Source organism: Oncorhynchus nerka, linkage group LG17, assembly GCF_034236695.1.
Source record: "Oncorhynchus nerka isolate Pitt River linkage group LG17, Oner_Uvic_2.0, whole genome shotgun sequence".
Lineage (NCBI taxonomy): Eukaryota > Metazoa > Chordata > Actinopteri > Salmoniformes > Salmonidae > Oncorhynchus > Oncorhynchus nerka.
The window spans coordinates 11,757,874-11,781,108 of record NC_088412.1 but is presented as its reverse complement, the minus strand read 5'-3'; the positions used below and the strand labels follow the sequence as shown (position 1 = coordinate 11,781,108).

The window sequence follows — 23,235 nt, the reverse complement described above, 5'->3', positions numbered from 1 at the left end:
GTGTCCTTGCGCGTTCTATTTGAGCAGCTAGCCAATGCTGAAGGCCGAGATGTGTCCTTGCGCGTTCTATTTGAGCAGCTAGCCAATGCTGAAGGCCGAGATGTGTCCTTGCTCGTTCTATTCGAGCAGCTAGCCAACGCTGAAGGCCGAGATGTGTCCTTGCGCGTTCTATTTGAGCAGCTAGCCAACGCTGTAGGCCGAGATGTGTCCTTGCGCGTTCTATTTGAGTAGCTAGCCAATGCTGAAGGCCGAGATGTGTCCTTGCGCGTTCTATTTGAGCAGCTAGCCAATGCTGAAGGCCGAGATGTGTCCTTGCTCGTTCTATTTGAGTAGCTAGCCAACGCTGTAGGCTGAGATGTGTCCTTGCGCGTTCTATTTGAGCAGCTAGCCAATGCTGAAGGCCGAGATGTGTCCTTGCGCGTTCTATTTGAGCAGCTAGCCAACGCTGAAGGCCGAGATGTGTCCTTGCGCGTTCTATTTGAGCAGCTAGCCAATGCTGTAGGCTGAGATGTGTCCTTGCGCGTTCTATTTGAGCAGCTAGCCAATGCTGAAGGCCGAGATGTGTCCTTGCGCGTTCTATTTGAGCAGCTAGCCAATGCTGAAGGCCGAGATGTGTCCTTGCTCGTTCTATTTGAGCAGCTAGCCAACGCTGAAGGCCGAGATGTGTCCTTGCGCGTTCTATTTGAGCAGCTAGCCAACGCTGTAGGCCGAGATGTGTCCTTGCGCGTTCTATTTGAGTAGCTAGCCAATGCTGAAGGCCGAGATGTGTCCTTGCGCGTTCTATTTGAGCAGCTAGCCAATGCTGAAGGCCGAGATGTGTTCTTGCTCGTTCTATTTGAGCAGCTAGCCAACGCTGAAGGCCGAGATGTGTCCTTGCGCGTTCTATTTGAGTAGCTAGCCAACGTTGAAGGCCGAGATGTGTCCTTGCTCGTTCTATTTGAGTAGCTAGCCAACGCTGTAGGCTGAGATGTGTCCTTGCGCGTTCTATTTGAGTAGCTAGCCAACGCTGAAGGCCGAGATGTGTCCTTGCGCGTTCTATTTGAGTAGCTAGCCAACGCTGTAGGCTGAGATGTGTCCTTGCGCGTTCTATTTGAGCAGCTAGCCAACGCTGAAGGCCGAGATGTGTCCTTGCGCGTTCTATTTGAGTAGCTAGCCAACGCTGAAGGCCGAGATGTGTCCTTGCGTGTTCTATTTGAACAGCTAGCCAACGCTGAAGGCCGAGATGTGTCCTTGCACGTTCTATTTGAGCAGCTAGCCAACGCTGAAGGCCGAGATGTGTCCTTGCGTGTTCTATTTGAGCAGCTAGCCAATGCTGTAGGCCGAGATGTGTCCTTGCGCGTTCTATTTGATCAGCTAGCCAACGCTGAAGGCCGAGATGTGTCCTTGCGTGTTCTATTTGAGCAGCTAGCCAATGCTGTAGGCCGAGATGTGTCCTTGCGCGTTCTATTTGATCAGCTAGCCAATGCTGAAGGCCGAGATGTGTCCTTGCTTGTTCTATTTGATCAGCTAGCCAATGCTGAAGGCCGAGATGTGTCCTTGCTTGTTCTATTTGAACAGCTAGCCAACGCTGAAGGCTGAGATGTGTCCTTGCGTGTTCTATTTGAGCAGCTAGCCAACGCTGTAGGCTGAGATGTGTCCTTGCGCGTTCTATTTGAGCAGCTAGCCAACTCTGTAGGCTGAGATGTGTCCTTGCGCGTTCTATTTGAGCAGCTAGCCAACGCTGTAGGCTGAGATGTGTCCTGGTGCTTGAGCTTGTTTGTAGGCGGGCGTCCAGTCATCACTTACCTGTGGCGTAGGACAGGTCGTACTGCCCCGAGAGCAGCGGGTAGCCCAGGTGGTGATGGGAAGGCATGATGCGCTGTGAGGGAGAGGAACGCGGCCGGTCCAAGTCTCGCTCGCGCTCGGCCACAGCGCGCTCCCGTTCCCTTTCATGCGAGGAGGTCTTGTCGCCAACCGTGGGCGACTTGCTCTTGTACTGGCTGGCGTGCTGCTGAAGAATGTCCAGGGCCTTGGCCTCGGAGGACGACTTGCCACTGACCGTGGGGCTGGCGCGCGCTGCCTTCTCGCCGCCTTCCTCGCCCGGCCCCATCTTACTGCCATAGGGGGAGAATGAGTAGTAGGACCCTGTCGGTGAGAGAGGACGTTAAACACCATGACACCAGAGTCATTAAGTCATGTTCCCATTTACAATCAAACAAACATGAAAATGAATGCATATCAGTGTTCATTCATTATTTTATTATTATTTTTTCAATTTTGTACATCATCATAATACAGATTTGAACAATCCAATGGCATCGCTGTATGTACAGTGCATTCGGAAATACTTCTATAAATAAGATACTTGTTTTTTATTTCAAAATAACCTGTTTTCGTTTTGTCATTATGGGGTATTGTGATGTCATTATGGGGTATTGTGATGTCATTATGGGGTATTGTGATGTCATTATGAGGTATTGTGATGTCATTATGGGGTATTGTGTGCAGATTGATGATGGAAAAAAATCAATTTAATCCATTTTAGAATAAGGCTGTAAACGTAACAAAATGTGGAAAAGGGGAAGGGGTCTGAATATTTTCCCGAATGCACTGTATCCTGTTAGCAGTGGCATTAACTCTTACCAGGGTAGTTCTGCATCATGACTGATGGCATCCCACGGTAGCCCGGGTGGCTGGGGTCATAGCCCTGGCCGTAAGCGTAGGCTCCATGCATGTAAGGCATGTAGCCTTGGTGCTGGGCCATGGGAGAGGAGAACTGCATGTGGCCAGCGGTGGCCCTTGGGTCCTTTCCCACCCCCCGGTGTTCCTCCAAGGCCAAAGACAACCGGGGCTCAACCCCCTCTTTGCTCTCCTCCTTCGGGGTGGGGTCTTTGGGCCGAGCCCTCTCGTCCCTGGCCTCCTTGCCCTTTCGGTCTCTGTCCCGCTCTCCTCTGTCTCTGTCTCTTTCCCTGTGGCGCTCCACATCCTGTGGTTTCTGGGCCTCAGGGTATTTGCTGGGGTAGAGGTAAGGCCACAGCCGCGAGTCAGGCTCCTGAAAACAACACAAAACATCTCATTACAGACATCTCATCAGTTGTGTCCTACAAAAATTAACCTTCACTTAAACATTTCCCAGAATACACAAACCAGCATGCACTTCTACTATAGTAATCATTTGACATACATTTGTCTAACATCCAATCACAATCAGCCGATTCAAACACAACCGTGTTAGTTTACCTGTCTGTACCACATGGCCTGTTCCATGGCCGAGGGCCTGCCGGACTCCATGCCCGCCTTGGGTTCATCCCCCTTCCCATGGTGCCCTCCTTCACTCAGCTTCATCTTCAGCCCTTCAGCCTGCTGGGCCGGCGCCTTGGCGTCCTCCCCCTTGGGCATGATGACCGATGACTTGGTCTGCTCCGAGGAGGACGAGGGCTCTTTGGGCGGCTTGCCCTGGGGCGGCCCGCCTTTGCCCAGGTCTGTGACACTGGGAGCCTTGGACAGGGTGGGGGGCACCAAAGCCTTCTGCTTCCATTCCTCACCCCGCTCCTTCCCTGAGGAGCCCTCTCGCTCTCGCTCCTTTCCAGCAGCGTCTGATTTCTTCTCTGCGGCGCGGTGCTGCTCGGCTACCACCTGCCTCTGCCGCTCATCGTACTGCTGCCGGTAGGCCGGGTTGGTGTTCAGCAGGTGGTTGTGGTAGGCCTGGTCCGGGTGGTAGGCGTACGGGGGAACGTAGGCATACTGGTTGTAGTAGAGAGGCTGCATATACATGTTGGAGCGCTGCTGGATGACCGAGGCCTGTTGCTGCTGCTGTTGCCCCGGTCCAGAGGTACCTATCTCGGGCTTACGCTCCTCCTGCTGCTCCTGCTTGACCTTACGCTCCTCCTGCTGCTCCTGCTTGACCTTACGCTCCTCCTGCTGCTCCTCTTTTTTCACCTTGACCTGGGCCCCCTCCTGTTGTGCGCCCCCCGTGGCCGACACCCCCGGGCTAGGGTTAGGGTTGGCGTAGTTTGGGGAGTAATAATTTTCGTAGCCGGGATAGTAGGGGGACTCCTTGCTGGCTGTTTGGGTGGGGAACAGGGACTTCTTGGCCCCCTCTCGGGTGGCCTGCTCCTCAGACTTGACTCCCTTGACGCCCTCCACCCGGCCCTCGCCATCCTCGCCCGCGTCTGAGATGTCAGAGTAGGCCGGGCTGTTGGTCTTCACCGAGGAGTTGTCGGCTCCGTTCTGTGTGACCACATGGAGTGGGGTGAGGGGCTGGGCCATGCCTCCAGCCTCTATCCTGCTGGCCACACCGATGGAGGGACTGGGAGCGTTGTCGGTGAAGCTGTAGATCTTGTCCGCCTCGGCCTTGATGCTGGCCAGCCGGCTCTGGTGGGGGTCTGATGAGCCGTTCAGCAGCCCGTCGCCTTTGCTCCCCGGGTCCGAAGATTCAGAGTACGGGCTCTTGCCTTCCTCTGGCTTTCCCCCTTTCCCTTTGGGGCTATCTCCCTCCTTTCCTGCCTCCTTCTTCTTCTTGTCTTTCTTCTTCTTGTCCTTGGAGCCGCTCAGCGCTGGGTTCACAGACGAGGGGTCTCCCAGGGCCGAGGGCTTGGGCTGGATCGCTTTCAGCTGTGGGCTCTTGGGGATAGACTGAACTGCTGAACTAATGGCAGGGGTGGAGCCAGGGCTGGCTGCAGGGAAGCCACCTGCCGTCTGTAGGGAGTAGAGCTGCTGAGGTGGTATGGTCGGGGCGATGGGCCGCGTTAACTTCATGCCCTTCTGGGCCAGCTTGTCTGCCTTGGAGCCACTACCCGTCTTCTTGGATTTGTCCTTCTTGTCGTCCATGCCGTCGTTGCTGGCCTCGTCCGTTAGGCAGGGCCCGTCCTCACAGCCATCCATGGGCATGCCCCCTGCCTCTAGATCGATCTCGCAGGGCTTCTTTTTACCCTGCTTGGAGCCAAACTTACCCGAGGAGGGCGACGGAGTCTGGGCCTCAAAGCCCCTACCCTTGGGCGTGACTGAGCGAGCTGGTGACAAGCAGCCCTTTTGAGAGATGGAGGCCCCATTGCAGCTGCTCGGATCGGGGTGGAGCGTAGAGTCCTCCCCGTACTCACTGTCCCCGTCCATGTCCAGCTTGATGTCATCATCATTGTGGGCACGGGCCTGGTGGTACTTGAGGCCATTAATGTGCTTGTACTTCTTGTTGCAGTTGGGGTGCGGGCAGTCAATGAGCACCGGCGAAGGGCAGTTGCGGTCGAGTTGCTGTGGGGGCAGTGGCTCCATCTTTATGCTGGGTTTGCCAGGGAGGACGGTGTGAGGCGGCTGGGGCACTCCTCCAGGGCCGCTGTTGGAGTTGGTGCGCATGCGTTTGCTGCCCTTGGTGTCCTCCGAGCTGGAGTTGGGCTCCATGTCTGAGGCGGGCTTGTTCTTGCGCTTGTTAGCCGACGAAGGGCTGGCTTTGACGTCTTCTGTGTTGCTGTTGGGCGGCGTTCCCCGCCGGCTCTTGCTGCTGCTGTTGGCGGCGCGCGTCTTGCTGGTGCCGCTGCCCTTGTTGTCCGACGAGTTGCTGTTCTCGTTGACGGGTGTGTTTCCGTTAGGCCTCATCCTCTTCCCCCGGCCCCGGCCGTTCCTCATCTCCAAGTCACTGGTGGGGGACTCACAGAACCTAGAGGAAAACCAAAGCCAGAGAATTAAACCTATCCGACATTAATACCCCACCACAATAACAGAGCCTCAAACCAGAGAACTCACTGCCCTCATCAATTCTCACCACAATAACAGAGCCTCAAACCAGAGAACTCACTGCCCTCATCAACCCTCACCACAATAACAGAGCCTCAAACCAGAGAACTCACTGCCCTCATCAAGAGAACTCACTGCCCTCATCAACCCTCACCACAATAACAGAGCCTCAAACCAGAGAACTCACTGCCCTCATCAACCCTAGCCTCAAACCAGAGAACTCACTGCCCTCATCAACCCTCACCACAATAACAGAGCCTCAAACCAGAGAACTCACTGCCCTCATCAACCCTCACCACAATAACAGAGCCTCAAACCAGAGAACTCACTGCCCTCATCAATCCTCACCACAATAACAGAGCCTCAAACCAGAGAAGAACTCACTGCCCACATCAACCCTCACCACAATAACAGAGCCTCAAACCAGAGAACTCACCAATCCCCACCAACAGCCAATAGATAGAAGCTAGATATTAAAACAACACTAAGTAAAGCTGGTGAACCACTCCACGGAGCTCTCACAATCCTGTTGCTATTCTCAGTCTCTGAATCATCCCAGCTCCGAGAAGGGCTATTACTAGCGGCTCTGGGAGAGGACCTAACAGAGCCTCAAACCAGAGAACTCACTGCCCTCATCAACCCTCACCACAATAACAGAGCCTCAAACCAGATTCTGATCCTCTCCCCCAATCTCAACAGCCCAGTGTGTTCTGACAGATCGCCAAGCGCCACAGGGCTTGACAGGATTAGGCAACGCTGATCAGATAGGAGATACCATCCTGCCTTTACACAACAGCCAACAGGGGGTAGAGAGAGAGGTAACGAGAGAGAGAGAGGGGTAGCGCGAGAGACAGGGGTAACGTGAGAGAGCGAGAGGGGTAAGGAGAGAAAGGGAGATGTAACTAGAGATAGGTAACAAGAAGGAGAGAGAGGTAACGAGAGAGAGGGGAAACTAGAGAGAGCGAGAGAGAGCGAGCAAGAGAGAGGAGAAATGAGAGAGAGAGCGGGGCGAGGTAACGAGAGAGAGACAAAGAGGTTGGCGAGAGAGAGAGACAAAGAGGTGGGCGAGAGAGAGAGACAAAGAGGTGGGCGAGAGAGAGAGACAAAGAGGTGGGCGAGAGAGAGACAAAGTGTTGGGAGAAGAGAGAGACAAAGAGATGGGCGAGAGAGAGACAAAGAGATGGGCGAGAGAGAGACAAAGAGATGGGGGCGAGAGAGAGAGAGAGAGACAAAGAGGTGGGCGAGAGAGAGACAAAGACAAAGACAAAGAGGTGGGCGAGAGAGAGACAAAGAGATGGGCGAGAGAGAGACAAAGAGATGGGCGAGAGAGAGACAAAGAGATGGGCGAGAGAGAGACAAAGAGGTGGGCGAGAGAGAGACAAAGAGGTGGGCGAGAGAGAGACAAAGAGGTGGGCGAGAGAGAGACAAAGAGGTGGGCGAGAGAGAGACAAAGAGGTGGGCGAGAGAGAGACAAAGAGGTGGGCGAGAGAGAGACAAAGAGATGGGCGAGAGAGAGAGAGACAAGAGGTGGGAGACAAAGAGACAAAGTGGGCGAGAGAGAGACAAAGAGGTGGGCGGGAGAGACACAAAGAGGTGGGAGAGAGAGAGACAAAGAGGTGGGAGAGAGAGAGACAAAGAGGTGGGCGGGAGAGACACAAAGAGGTGGGAGAGAGAGAGACAAAGAGGTGGGAGAGAGAGAGACAAAGAGGTGGGGAGAGAGAGAGACAAAGAGGTGGGAGAGAGAGAGACAAAGAGGTGGGCGAGAGAGAGAGACAAAGAGGTGGGCGAGAGAGAGACAAAGAGGTGGGCGAGAGAGAGAGAGACAATGAGGTGGGCGAGAGAGAGACAAAGAGGTGGGCGAGAGAGAGACAAAGAGGTGGGCGAGAGAGAGACAAAGAGGTGGGCGAGAGAGAGACAAAGAGGTGGGCGAGAGAGAGACAAAGAGATGGGCGAGAGAGAGAGACAATGAGGTGGGTGACAGAGAGAGAGACAAAGAGGTGGGCGAGAGAGAGAGAGACAAAGAGGTGAGCGAGAGAGAGAGAGACAAAGAGGCAAAGAGGTGGGCGAGAGAGAGAGAGACAAAGAGGTGGGAGAGAGAGAGACAAAGAGGTGGGCGAGAGAGAGACAGAGGTGGGCGAGAGAGAGACAATGAGGTGGGCGAGAGAGAGAGACAAAGAGGTGGGCGAGAGAGAGAGACAGAGGTGGGCGAGAGAGAGACAGAGGTGGGCGAGAGAGAGAGACAGAGGTGGGCGAGAGAGAGAGAGACAGAGGTGGGCGAGAGAGAGAGACAGAGGTGGGCGAGAGAGAGAGACAGAGGTGGGCGAGAGAGAGAGACAGAGGTGGGCGAGAGAGAGAGACAGAGTTGGGCGAGAGAGAGACAAAGAGTTGGGCGAGAGAGAGACAGAGAGATGGGCGAGAGAGAGAGAAAGAGATGGGCGAGAGAGAGACAAAGAGGTGGGCGAGAGAGAGAGAGAATGTGGTGGGCGAGAGAGAGAGAGACAATGTGGTGGGCGAGAGAGAGAGAGAGACAATGAGGTGGGCGAGAGAGAGACAAAGAGGTGGGCGAGAGAGAGACAAAGAGATGGGCGAGAGAGAGAGACAAAGAGGTGGGCGAGAGAGAGACAAAGAGGTGGGCGAGAGAGAGACAAATAGGTGTGCGAGAGAGAGACAGAGGTGGGCGAGAGAGAGACAGAGGTGGGCGAGAGAGAGACAGAGGTGGGCGAGAGAGAGACAGAGGTGGGCGAGAGAGAGACAAAGAGGTGGGCGAGAGAGAGAGACAAAGAGGTGGGCGAGAGAGAGACAGAGGTAGGCGAGAGAGAGAGACAGAGGTGGGCGAGAGAGAGAGACAGAGGTGGGCGAGAGAGACACAAAGAGGTGGGCGGGAGAGAGACAAAGAGGTAGGCGAGAGAAAGACAGGTGGGCGAGAAAGAGAGACATACTCAACTTGAGCTCCTGATATATTTCATATTTTTTTCTTCATAAAATGAGATTAACACTCAAATCTAAAAAGAATTTCAGACAAGTGATGAACAACAACTATTCATTCAGAATAGAAAAAAAGTTACTTTGCGCCTCAAGTTTTGACTCGAGCTAGCCAGCATGCTAACAAGCTAGCCAGCATGCTAACAAGCTAGCCAGAAGAAACCTAGCAAGGGGAGTTAATACAACTACATCAAACGACCAAACGGAGTGAGTAAACCAAAAAGGAGACGGACTAACTTTAAACATATCTTCTGTTTGTTTGTGTGAAGATTTGTCACTCTTTTTGCTGGTTTTTGAGCAAAATTACAGCTAGCTGGCAACAGCAGCAGACGAACAAACCGGTTGCCATGGCAACGGGGCAGCAGAACAGATCAGCAGCAAGAGTAGCAGAGCCCACAAGCACCATGTCCCCACTCCCCCTCAGCGCTGAGTCCATTCTCTACCCTCCAGAGGCCAAAAACGACACAACGAGGAAAGCTTTAAAACAGACACTACTAAAGGGGAGGCCAGAAACCCTTTTCGCAGACCTCTACAAAAACGGTGATGTGAGTAATCTCATCCTCCTCACTGACCAGCCAAATGCATGGCGCCCAGCAGTGTGCTCTCACTACCCATCCATAAAGAAAGAGGGAATCTGTAATGGGTGGAAGCTGAAAGTCAAAGAGACAGACGACCTTGACAGCACCACGATAACAATCAACCTCTACAAGACTGGGACTGTCATGGTGCAAGGTAACATTAGGCTGTTTGAAACAGACTTTCAGACCATTAAGGAGAGAGCAGAGAGAGATAAGGACACCACCAGTGGCATGCCCTCCCACCAGACAAACTCCACCAGCACCACCCTCACCCCTACTATCCCCACCCAAGAAAGCACATCCAGCACCTCTCTTCCCACCATAACGGAGGACACGCCCCAGGAGGAGAGCCACCCCCTCAGTGCAGAGCAGGCTCAGGCCCTCCTCACCACCATGGCTGCCATGAGGGATGAGTTCACCAGACTGGAGGGGGAGGTGGTCCTGCTGAGGGTGAGCGTAAGCAAACAGCAACCAGACAACCATACCTTAGAGGAGCTCCTAACCAAGGCGATGACAGAGAAGGACAGCAGCCTTGCAACACAGCTGAAAGAGGTTCAGCAAGAGAGAGACGGACTCAAGAGAGAGCTGGCTGATCTAACAAAGGAGGCGAGAGAGCTGGCTGATCTAACAAAGGAGGTGAGAGAGCTGGCTGATCTAACAAAGGAGGCGAGAGAGCTGGCTGATCTAACAAAGGAGGCGAGAGAGCTGGCTGATCTAACAAAGGAGGTGAGAGAGCTGGCTGATCTAACAAAGGAGGCGAGAGAGCTGGCTGATCTAACAAAGGAGGAGAGAGAGCTGGCTGATCTAACAAAGGAGGTGAGAGAGCTGGCTGATCTAACAAAGGAGGCGAGAGAGCTGGCTGATCTAACAAAGGAGGTGAGAGAGCTGGCTGATCTAACAAAGGAGGAGAGAGAGCTGGCTGATCTAACAAAGGAGGCGAGAGAGCTGGCTGATCTAACAAAGGAGGCGGGAGAGCTGGCTGATCTAACAAAGGAGGCGAGAGAGCTGGCTGATCTAACAAAGGAGGTGAGAGAGCTCCAAACTGCAGACTGCAGGAGAGAACAGAGGACAGACTGCAGGAGAGAACAGAGCTGACAGACTAACAAAGGAGAGAACAGAGCTGGCTGACTAACAAAGGAGAGAACAGAGCTGGCTGATCTAACAAAGGAGAGAACAGAGGACAGGCTGCAGGAAGAAAGAGAACAGAGCTGGCTGACTAACAAAGGAGAGAACTGAGAACAGAGGACAGACTGCTGATCTAACAAAGGAGAACAGAGGACTGACTGCAGGAGAGAACAGAGGACAGACTGCAGGAGAGAACAGAGGTGACAGACTGGCAGGAGAGAACAGAGGACAGACTGGTTGAGAGAACAGAGGAGAGACTGGCTGATCTAACAAAGGAGGAACAGAGCTGACTGATCTAACAAAGGAGAGAAGAGCTGGCAGATCTGCAGGAGAGAACAGAGGACAGACTGCAGGAAGAAAGAGGGACAGAGCTGCTGATCTAACAGAGGACAGGCTGCAGGAGAGCTGGCAGAGGACAGGCTGCAGGAGAGAACAAACTGCAGACTGCAGGAGAGAACAGAGGACAGACTGCAGGAGAGAACAGAGGACAGACTGCAGGAGAGAACAGAGGACAGACTGCAGGAGAGAACAGAGGACAGACTGCAGGAGAGAACAGAGGACAGACTGCAGGAGAGAAAGAGAACAGAGGACAGACACAGACTGTCTTTGTCTCTCCCTAGACACAAAAGGAGAAAGGTGTGGTGCCCAACAACGCAGAGTGCCATGGGACTGCTTGACAAGGCCCATCTCGGGTCGCCAAGCCACATAATCATACACATCGGAAGCAACGACCTGCGTGCTCAGTAGGAGTGGGTGGCGACTGCACTACGGGGAGTGATTGCGAAGGCCTCCACAATCTTCCCCAACTCAAGGATCGTTATGTCAACCCTTCTACAGAGGAAGGACCTCCACCCTGCCACAATCCAAAGAATAAACACCAGCCTCTCCCGGAACTGTGCCTTGCAACCCAATGTACACCTGGCCCTCCATCCCATCCTCGATCTGGACCGTCTCTAGGACCATGTTCACCTGTACAGGGAGACAGTCCCCACCACCCCACCCTCGATCTGGACCGTCTCTATGACCATGTTCACCTGTACAGGGAGCCAGTCCCCACCACCCCACCCTCGATCTGGACCGTCTCTATGACCATGTTCACCTGTACAGGGAGCCAGTCCCCACCCTCGATCTGGACCGTCTCTATGACCATGTTCACCTGTACAGGGAGCCAGTCCCCATCCTCGATCTGGACCGTCTCTATGACCATGTTCACCTGTACAGGGAGCCAGTCCCCATCCTCGATCTGGACCGTCTCTAGGACCATGTTCAGTACAGGGAGCCAGTCCCCACCATCTGTTCTATGACCATGTTCACGTCCTAGGACCATGTACAGGGAGCCAGTCCTAGGACCATGTTCACCTCAGGGAGCCAGTCCCCACCCCCCTCGATCTGGACCGTCTCTAGGACCATGTTCACCTGTACAGGGAGCCAGTCCCCATCCTCGATCTGGACCGTCTCTAGGACCATGTTCACCTGTACAGGGAGCCAGTCCCCATCCTCGATCCGGACCGTCTCTAGGACCATGTTCACCTGTACAGGGAGCCAGTCCCCACCACCCCACCCTCGATCTGGACCGTCTCTAGGACCATGTTCACCTGTACAGGGAGCCAGTCCCCACCACCCCACCCTCGATCTGGACCGTCTCTAGGACCATGTTCACCTGTACAGGGAGCCAGTCCCCACCACCCCACCCTCGATCTGGACCGACCATGTTCTCTAGGACCATGTTCACCTGTACAGGAGCCAGTCCCCACCACCCCACCCTCGATCTGGACCGTCTCTAGGACCATGTTCACCTGTACAGGAGCCAGTCCCTCTAGGACATGTTCACCTGTACCCAGTCCCCCCTCGATCTGGACCGTCTCTAGGACCATGTTCACCTGTACAGGAGCCAGTCCCCACCACCCCACCCTCGATCTGGACCGTCTCTAGGACCATGTTCACCTGTCCCCACCACCCCATCCTCGATCTGGGAGCCAGTCCCCACCACCCCACCCTCGATCTGGACCGTCTCTAGGACCATGTTCACCTGTACAGGGAGCCAGTCCCCATCCTCGATCTGGACCGTCTCTAGGACCATGTTCACCTGTACAGGGAGACAGTCCCCACCACCCCACCCTCGATCTGGACCATCTCTATGACCATGTTCACCTGTACAGGGAGACAGTCCCCACCACCCCACCCTCGATCTGGACCGTCTCTAGGACCATGTTCACCTGTACAGGGAGACAGTCCCCACCACCCCACCCTCGATCTGGACCGTCTCTATGACCATGTTCACCTGTACAGGGAGACAGTCCCCACCACCCCATGTTCACCTGTACAGGAGCCTCCCCACCACCCGATCTGGACCGTCTCTATGACCATGTTCACCTGTACAGGGAGCCAGTCCCCATCCTCGATCTGGACCGTCTCTATGACCATGTTCACCTGTACAGGGAGACAGTCCCCACCACCCCACCCTCGATCTGGACCGTCTCTAGGACCATGTTCACCTGTACAGGGAGCCAGTCCCCACCACCCCATCCTCGATCTGGACCGTCTCTAGGACCATGTTCACCTGTACAGGGAGCCAGTCCCCACCACCCCATCCTCGATCTGGACCGTCTCTAGGACCATGTTCACCTGTACAGGGAGACAGTCCCCATCCTTGCCAAGACTCTCAAGGAGGTCACTTTAAACCGCAGTCCGACAATGAACTTTAACTTACGGATGAGCCCCCACTTGTCACAGGCCGGCTCATAGCCTGTGGCAACAATGAGGGGACGCGAACAACAGGTATAGGCCAATTAAAACATACATTTATTGTAAACAAAACTATTAACTTTAAACTAAGAAAAAGGAATGAGGTGTGGAAGTATCATAATGTAAGTTGTATGTAAAGTGCATGGATGTGTGAATCTGTGTGGGTGAAAGACTGAGTGAAAACTATGCAAAACTACAAAGGAACAAACAAAACAGGTTCATACCTGGAGGAGCGGAGAGAGAGGTGATTAGTGACAGTTTAAATACTCTGATCCCAGGTGACTCCGATCACTAACGACCCTCCTCTGCCTGCAGGAGGAGCCGCCCCTGCAATGCAGAGGAGGAGCCGTGACACTCTCCACCTAGGAACAGCGGAGCAATCTCCACCCTGCCAACACCCCGGACCAGCACCCTGGAACCCCCAGCCACGACCACAGCACCACCAACCTCAATGGCGACCACAGCCAGCGCAGCACAGACCAGCCCAGCTTCAGACCCACCCAGACGAGGCCCACCCCTCCTGCCCCCACCTGGAGGAGCCACAGCCCAGCAGGCAGAGCTACGCACAGGCTGTGAGAGGAGCAACTGGCCCAGCACCCACCAACCAAATGAGTGACATCAAACAAATGCTGACATGTGATAGGTCGAGGGTCACGGTAAGATGAGCACAAGAACTCCACCCTCCTCACACTACATCCACCCAAGTGGCATGACACAAAACCTTAAAACGATAAACAAATCACAATTGCATAATAAGAGTTTACGTTAATTGAAAAATCCTATTTTAATAGTTCTTGTAGGATTGTGAGTGTTTGTCTCATTTTGAAGGTAAAGAAAAAACAGTTATGAAATCTTTTTAGAAACCCAGACTTCCTGAAATAAATTGCTGATGTTGGTATTGTAGTACTACAGGAAACATGGTGCAGAGGTGATGTTTCCACTGGCTGTCCACTAGGTTATAGGGAGATAATCCTACCATCCACTGGCTGTCCACTAGGTTATAGGGAGATAATCCTACCATCCACTGGCTGTCCACTAGGTTATAGGGAGATAATCCTACCATCCACTGGCTGTCCACTAGGTTATAGGGATATAATCCTACCATCCACTGGCTGTCCACTAGGTTATAGGGATATAATCCTACCATCCACTGGCTGTCCACTAGGTTATAGGGAGATAATCCTACCATCCACTGGCTGTCCACTAGGTTATAGGGAGATAATCCTACCATCCACTGGCTGTCCACTAGGTTATAGGGATATAATCCTACCATCCACTGGCTGTCCACTAGGTTATAGGGATATAATCCTACCATCCACTGGCTGTCCACTAGGTTATAGGGAGATAATCCTACCATCCACTGGCTGTCCACTAGGTTATAGGGATATAATCCTACCATCCACTGGCTGTCCACTAGGTTATAGGGAGAGAATCATACCCCCTGTATATAGCCTCCACATTGACTCTGTACCGTAACACCCTGTATATAGCCTCCACATTGACTCTGTACCGGTACCCCCTGTATATAGCCTCCACATTGACTCTGTACTGGTACCCCTGTATATAGCCTCCACATTGACTCTGTCCACTAGGTTACCCCTGTATATAGCCTCCACATTGACTCTGTACTGGTTACCCCTGGATATAGCCTCCACATTGACTCTGTCCACTAGGTTATAGGGAGATAATATAGCCTCCACATTGACTCTGTACCAGTACCCCCTGCTATATAGCCTCCACATTGATCCTCTGTACTGGTACCCCTGTATATAGCCTCCACATTGACTCTGTACCGGTACCCCCTGTATATAGCCTCCACATTGACTCTGTACTGGTACCCCCTGTATATAGCCTCCACATTGACTCTGTACCGGTACCCCCTGTATATAGCCTCCACATTGACTCTGTACTGGTACCCCTGTATATAGCCTCCACATTGACTCTGTACCGGTACCCCCTGTATATAGCCTCCACATTGACTCTGTACCGGTACCCCCTGTATATAGCCTCCACATTGACTCTGTACCGGTACCCCCTGTATATAGCCTCCACATTGACTCTGTACTGGTACCCCCTGTATATAGCCTCCACATTGACTCTGTACCGGTACCTCCTGTATAGAGCCTCCACATTGACTCTGTACCGGTACCCCTGTATATAGCCTCCACATTGACTCTGTACCGGTACCCCCTGTATATAGCCTCCACATTGACTCTGTACCGCTCCCCTGTATATAGCCTCCACATTGACTCTGTACTGGTACCCCCTGTATATAGCCTCCACATTGACTCTGTACTGGTAACCCCTGTATAAAGCCTCCACATTGACTCTGTACTGGTACCCCCTGTATATAGCCTCCACATTGACTCTGTACTGGTACCCCCTGTATATAGCCTCCACATTGACTCTGTACTGGTAACCCCTGTATAAAGCCTCCACATTGACTCTGTACTGGTACCCCCTGTATATAGCCTCCACATTGACTCTGTACTGGTAACCCCTGTATATAGCCTCCACATTGACTCTGTACCGGTACCCCTGTATATAGCCTCCACATTGACTCTGTACCGGTACCCCTGTATATAGCCTCCACATTGACTCTGTACCGGTACCCCCTGTATATAGCCTCCACATTGACTCTGTACTGGTACCCCCTGTATATAGCCTCCACATTGACTCTGTACCGGTACCCCCTGTATATAGCCTCCACATTGACTCTGTACCGGTACCCCCTGTATATAGCCTCCACATTGACTCTGTACCGGTACCCCCTGTATATAGCCTCCACATTGACTCTGTACTGGTACCCCCTGTATATAGCCTCCACATTGACTCTGTACCGGTACCTCCTGTATAGAGCCTCCACATTGACTCTGTACCGGTACCCCTGTATATAGCCTCCACATTGACTCTGTACCGGTACCCCCTGTATATAGCCTCCACATTGACTCTGTACCGCTCCCCTGTATATAGCCTCCACATTGACTCTGTACCGGTACCCCCTGTATATAGCCTCCACATTGACTCTGTACTGGTACCCCCTGTATATAGCCTCCACATTGACTCTGTACCGGTACCCCCTGTATATAGCCTCCACATTGACTCTGTACTGGTACCCCCTGTATATAGTCTCCACATTGACTCTGTACCGTAACACCCGTAGGTCTACTACACCTGTTGTATTCAGCATTTCACTGTGAGGTCTACTACACCTGTTGTATTCAGCATTTCACTGTGAGGTCTACTACACCTGTTGTTTTCAGCGTTTCACTGTGAGGTCTACTACACCTGTTGTATTCAGCGTTTCACTGTGAGGTCTACTACACCTGTTGTATTCAGCGTTTCACTGTGAGGTCTACTACACCTGTTGTATTCAGCGTTTCACTGTGAGGTCTACTACACCTGTTGTATTCAGCATTTCACTGTGAGGTCTACTACACCTGTTGTATTCAGCATTTCACTGTGAGGTCTACTACACCTGTTGTATTCAGCATTTCACTGTGAGGTCTACTACACCTGTTGTATTCAGCATTTCACTGTGAGGTCTAATACACCTGTTGTATTCAGCATTTCACTGTGAGGTCTACTACACCTGTTGTATTCAGCATTTCACTGTAAGGTCTACTACACCTGTTGTATTCAGCATTTCACTGTAAGGTCTACTACACCTGTTGTATTCAGCATTTCACTGTAAGGTCTACTACACCTGTTGTATTCAGCATTTCACTGTAAGGTCTACTACACCTGTTGTATTCAGCATTTCACTGTGAGGTCTACTACACCTGTTTTATTCAGCATTTCACTGTGAGGTCTACTACACCTGTTGTATTCAGCATTTCACTGTGAGGTCTACTACACCTGTTGTATTCAGCATTTCACTGTGAGGTCTAATACACCTGTTGTATTCAGCATTTCACTGTGAGGTCTTCTACACCTGTTTTATTCAGCATTTCACTGTGAGGTCTAATACACCTGTTGTATTCAGCATTTCACTGTGAGGTCTACTACACCTGTTGTATTCAGCATTTCACTGTGAGGTCTACTACACCTGTTGTATTCAGCATTTCACTGTGAGGTCTACTACACCTGTTGTATTCAGCATTTCACTGTGAGGTCTACTACACCTGTTGTATTCAGCATTTCACTGTAAGGTCTACTACACCTGTTGTATTCAGCATTTCACTGTGAGGTCTACTACACCTGTTGTATTCAGCATTTCACTGTGAGGTCTAATACACCTGTTGTATTCAGCATTTCACTATAAGGTCTACTACACCTGTTGTATTCAGCATTTCACTGTAAGGTCTAATACACCTGTTGTATTCAGCATTTCACTGTAAGGTCTACTACACCTGTTGTATTCAGCATTTCACTGTTAGGTCTACTACACCAGTTGTATTCAGCATTTCACTATAAGGTCTACTACACCTGTTGTATTCAGCATTTCACTTTAAGGTCTAATACACCTGTTGTATTCAGCATTTCACTGTGAGGTCTAATACACCTGTTGTATTCAGCATTTCACTATAAGGTCTACTACACCTGTTGTATTCAGCATTTCACTGTAAGGTCTAATACACCTGTTGTATTCAGCATTTCACTGTAAGGTCTACTACACCTGTTGTATTCAGCATTTCACTGTGAGGTCTAATACACCTGTTGTATTCAGCATTTCACTATAAGGTCTACTACACCTGTTGTATTCAGCATTTCACTGTAAGGTCTAATACACCTGTTGTATTCAGCATTTCACTGTAAGGTCTAATACACCTGTTGTATTCAGCATTTCACTGTGAGGTCTAATACACCTGTTGTATTCAGCATTTCACTATAAGGTCTACTACACCTGTTGTATTCAGCATTTCACTGTAAGGTCTACTACACCTGTTGTATTCAGCATTTCACTGTGAGGTCTAATACACCTGTTGTATTCAGCATTTCACTATAAGGTCTACTACACCTGTTGTATTCAGCATCATGTGACTAATAACATTGGATTACAGGGTGACACACAACGCGATGGAGATGCAGGACTATAACTTACATCACTATGGTCATTGAAGCAATTACCTACCAACTCTTTTAGGGCCCGTATTGTCTTATAGAGATCTGATCAATTATTTATTGTCAAAATAGAGGTTTGGCAAACCTTTAATAGATTAATTAAATGAAACAATCTACAAAGTAGCCCTGATGTGAATTTCCCTGTGTACAATATGGTCTCCCTATCCTGGGACTGGCCAGCGGACATGTTTTATTGATAAGAGTCTGATTTGTCCACTGATTCAGAACACTGTGGCAAACACCATTACACTCTGCCTGCTGATAATAAAATATACTAAGACCATCCTCGTCCGCAATGTCTGCAGCATTAAAAAGAAAAAGCTTACTACCTATTGATAATACTACCTGATTATGTTGCACAGATAGCTTACTACCTATTGGTAATACTACCTGATTATGTTGCACAGATAGCTTACTACCTATTGATAATACTACCTGATTATGTTGCACAGATAGCTTACTACCTATTGATAATACTACCTGATTATGTTGCACAGATAGCTTACTACCTATTGATAATACTACCTGATTATGTTGCACAGATAGCTTACTACCTATTGATAATACTACCTGATTATGTTGCACAGATAGCTTACTACCTATTGATAATACTACCTGATTATGTTGCACAGATAGCTTACTACCTATTGATAATACTACCTGATTATGTTGCACAGATAGCTTACTACCTATTGATAATACTACCTGATTATGTTGCACAGATAGCTTACTACCTATTGATAATACTACCTGATTATGTTGCACAGATAGCTTACTACCTATTGATAATACTACCTGATTATGTTGCACAGATAGCTTACTACCTATTGATAATACTACCTGATTATGTTGCACAGATAGCTTACTACCTATTGATAATACTACCTGATTATGTTGCACAGATAGCTTACTACCTATTGATAATACTACCTGATTATGTTGCACAGATAGCTTACTACCTATTGATAATACTACCTGATTATGTTGCACAGATAGCTTACTACCTATTGATAATACTACCTGATTATGTTGCACAGATAGCTTACTACCTATTGATAATACTACCTGATTATGTTGCACAGATAGCTTACTACCTATTGATAATACTACCTGATTATGTTGCACAGATAGCTTACTACCTATTGATAATACTACCTGATTATGTTGCACAGATAGCTTACTACCTATTGATAATACTACCTGATTATGTTGCACAGATAGCTTACTACCTATTGATAATACTACCTGATTATGTTGCACAGATTTGATTTTATTTCACCTTTATTTAACCAGGTAGGCTAGTTGAGAACAAGTTCTCAGTTGCAACTGCGACCTGGCCAAGATAAAGCATAGCAGTGTGAACAGACAACACAGAGTTACACATGGAGTAAACAATTAACAAGTCAATAACACAGTAGAAAAAATGGGAGTCTATATACATTGTGTGCAAAAGGCATGAGGAGGTAGGCGAATAATTACAATTTTGCAGATTAACATAGCTTACTACCTATTGATAATACTACCTGATTATGTTGCACAGATAGCTTACTACCTGATTATGTTGCACAGATAGCGTACTACCTATTGATAATACTACCTGATTATGTTGCACAGATAGCTTACTACCTATTGGTAATACTACCTGATTATGTTGCACAGATAGCATACTACCTATTGATAATACTACCTGATTGAGTTGCACAGATAGCTTACTACCTGTTGATAATACTACCTGATTATGTTGCACAGATAGCTTACTACCTATTGATAATACTACCTGATTATGTTGCACAGATAGCGTACTACCTATTGATAATACTACCTGATTGAGTTGCACAGAGAGCTTACTACCTATTGGTAACACTACCTGATTATGTTGCACAGATAGCTATTGACAATACTACCTGATTATGTTGCACAGATAGCTTACTACCTATTGATAACACTACCTGATTATGTTGCACAGATAGCTTACTACCTATTGATAATACTACCTGATTATGTTGCACAGATAGCTTTCAAACTTTTGAACATTGTTGAGGACACTCAGACCCAGCAGGCTGTGGACAGACCAGTGGGGCGTTTAGTAGAGAAGTCTATAAAAGGCTCAGACAGCTCTGTGATGCTGAGGACAGGATAGATGGCAGAGGAGAAAAATCATTCCAACTCTCGTTGTTACATTTCGAAAGCCCTGTGTCAGCGGGGAGGGGGAAGCTTCAGAGACGTTACCCAAGGATATTTCATTCATAATGGCCCCCGAGCAAAGGAAAATCTATGGAGGGGGGAAATATGCCCTCAAGACAACCAATATGTCAGTTTTCAAGTGTCTGACCGACTGAATGTTCAGTTTGAAAGGGTGTGTGTGTGTGTGTGAATGTGTGTTAATGATTAGTTGTGAGAGTTCCTGTTTACCTTGGCGGGGCCCAGTTGTGTCTGGTGCAGTCCAGGAGGGTGCCGACATAGGTCTTGTTTCTCCAGGTCACGTTAACTACCAGCATGCCTGGGAACAGAGAGAGGGAGAGAAGGAATGATGATCACAGAGGAACTGTCATCATGTCTTCCTTCATCAGTCAAGGGGTGTAAACCCATCCTGCCTTCTAGTGAGTCCGAGCCACTGTGACCTCTGCCTCTGCACTGCTCTGAGCTTTTCATCTGGTTATTTATAAACCACTGTGACCTCTGCCTCTGCACTGCTCTGAGCTTTTCATCTGGTTATTTATAAAGCCACTGTGATCTCTGCCTCTGCACTGCTCTGAGCTTTTCATCTGGTTATTTATAAAGCCACTGTGACCTCTGCCTCTGCACTGCTCTGAGCTTTTCATCTGGTTATTTATAAAGCCACTGTGACCTCTGCCTCTGCACTGCTCTGAGCTTTTCATCTGGTTATTTATAAAGCCACTGTGACCTCTGCCTCTGCACTGTTCTGAGCTTTTCATCTGGTTATTTATAAACCACTGTGACCTCTGCCTCTGCACTGCTCTGAGCTTTTCATCTGGTTATTTATAAAGCCACTGTGACCTCTGCCTCTGCACTGCTCTGAGCTTTTCATCTGGTTATTTATAAACCACTGTGACCTCTGCCTCTGCACTGCTCTGAGCTTTTCATCTGGTTATTTATAAAGCCACTGTGACCTCTGCCTCTGCTCTGAGCTTTTCATCTGGTTATTTATAAACTACTGTGACCTCTGCCTCTGCACTGCTCTGAGCTTTTCATCTGGTTATTTATAAAGCCACTGTGACCTCTGCTGATGTAAAAAAAAAAAGGGCTTTATAACCAAACATATGTCTCTGCCGATGGATAAGAGAGAGAGAGAGAGAGAGAGAGAGAGAGAGAGAGAGAGATTTAGAGAGAGACAGAGAGACAGAGAGAGAGACAGAGAGAGAGAGACTTTTCAGAGAGAGATTTAGAGAGAGAGAGAGAGACAGAGAGAGAGAGAGAGAGAGAGACAGAGAGAGAGAGAGAGAGAGAGATAAGAGAGACTGAGACCTCTGACTGAGAGAGAGAGAGAGAGACAGAGTTAGAGAGAGAGAGAGACAGAGACAGAGAGAGAGAGAGAGAGACAGAGAGAGAGCTTTTCAGAGAGATTTAGAGAGAGACAGAGAGACAGAGAGAGAGAGAGACAGAGAGAGAGACAGAGACGGAGACAGATAGAGAGACACAGAGACACAGAGACAGACAGACAGAGAGAGAGAGACAGAGAGAGAGAGAGACAGAGAGACAGAGAGAGAGAGAGACAGAGAGACAGAGAGAGACAGAGAGAGAGAGAGAGAGACAGAGAGAGAGAGAGACAGAGAGAGAGAGAGAGACAGAGAGCTTTTCAGACAGAGATTTAGAGACAGAGACAGAGACCTCTGAGACAGAGAGAGAGAGAGACAGAGACGGAGACAGAGATTTATAGAGACACAGAGACACAGAGACAGACAGACAGAGAGAGAGAGAGACATCTGAGAGAGAGACAGAGAGACCAGAGAGAGAGACAGAGAGAGACAGAGAGAGAGAGAGAGAGACAGAGAGAGAGAGAGACAGAGAGAGAGAGAGACAGAGAGAGAGAGAGAGAGACAGAGAGAGAGACAGAGACAGAGACAGAGAGAGACAGAGAGAGAGAGAGAGAGAGAGTAGTACTGTAGACTACTTTATCACTGACCTCAACCCAGAATCTCTCAGAGCGTTCACAGTCAGCCCACTGACACCCCTATCAGACCACAGCAAAATCACAGTCTACTTAAACAGAGCAATTTTCAATCATGAGGCATCAAAGCCAAAGGAACTGAGTAACATTAAGAAATGCTATAGATGGAAGGAATCCAGTTTGGAAACCTATAAAAACAATTAGGCAACAACAAATTCAATCCCTTTTAGACAATTTCCTGGGTAAAACGTTCCAGTGTAATAGTGAAGGTGTAAACCTGGCAGTAGAAAATCTTAACAGTATATTTGACCTCTCAGCTTCCCTATCAAATCTAAAAATCTCAAATAGAAAACTGAAGAAAATTAACAATAATGACAAATGGTTTGATGAAGAATGCAAAAATCTAAGAAAGAAATTGAGAAACCTGTCCAACCAAAAACATAGAGACCCTGAAAACCTGAGTCTACGCTTTTCACTATGGTGAATCACTAAAACAATACAGAAATACACTACGGAAAAAGAAGGAACAGCATGTCAGAAATCAGCTCAATGCAATTGAAGAATCCATAGACTCTAACCACTTCTGGGAAAATTGGAAAACACTAAACAAACAACAACACGAAGAATTATCTATCCAAAATGGAGATGTATGGTTAAACCACTTCTCCAATCTTTTTGGTTCTATAACAAAGAATAAAGAGCAAAACATATACATGATCAAATACAGATCTTAGAATCAACTATTAAAGACTACCAGAACCCACTGGATTCTCCAATTACATTGAATGAGTTACAGGACAAAATAAAAACCCTTCAACCCAAAAAGGCCTGTGGTGTCGATGGTATCCTCAATGAAATGATCAAATATACAGACAACAAATTTCAATTGGCTATACTAAAACTCTT

At 49.3% G+C, this 23,235-nt stretch overlaps 1 protein-coding gene across 3 annotated transcripts in view; it reads right to left on the bottom strand.

Moving 5' to 3' along the window:
- The window catches only part of LOC115144692 (zinc finger protein 609-like), a 218,735-nt gene that overhangs the window by 6,192 nt on the left and 189,308 nt on the right, over positions 1–23,235 (bottom strand). For all 3 annotated transcript variants that reach the window (XM_065002963.1, XM_065002964.1, XM_065002965.1), the window contains 4 exons: positions 20,613–20,700; positions 3,220–5,629; positions 2,623–3,031; positions 1,786–2,124 (listed from right to left, as the gene is read on the bottom strand). In XM_065002963.1, the coding sequence (XP_064859035.1) occupies positions 1,786–2,124; positions 2,623–3,031; positions 3,220–5,629; positions 20,613–20,700 (3,246 nt within the window). The remainder of the gene's footprint in view (positions 1–1,785; positions 2,125–2,622; positions 3,032–3,219; positions 5,630–20,612; positions 20,701–23,235) is intronic.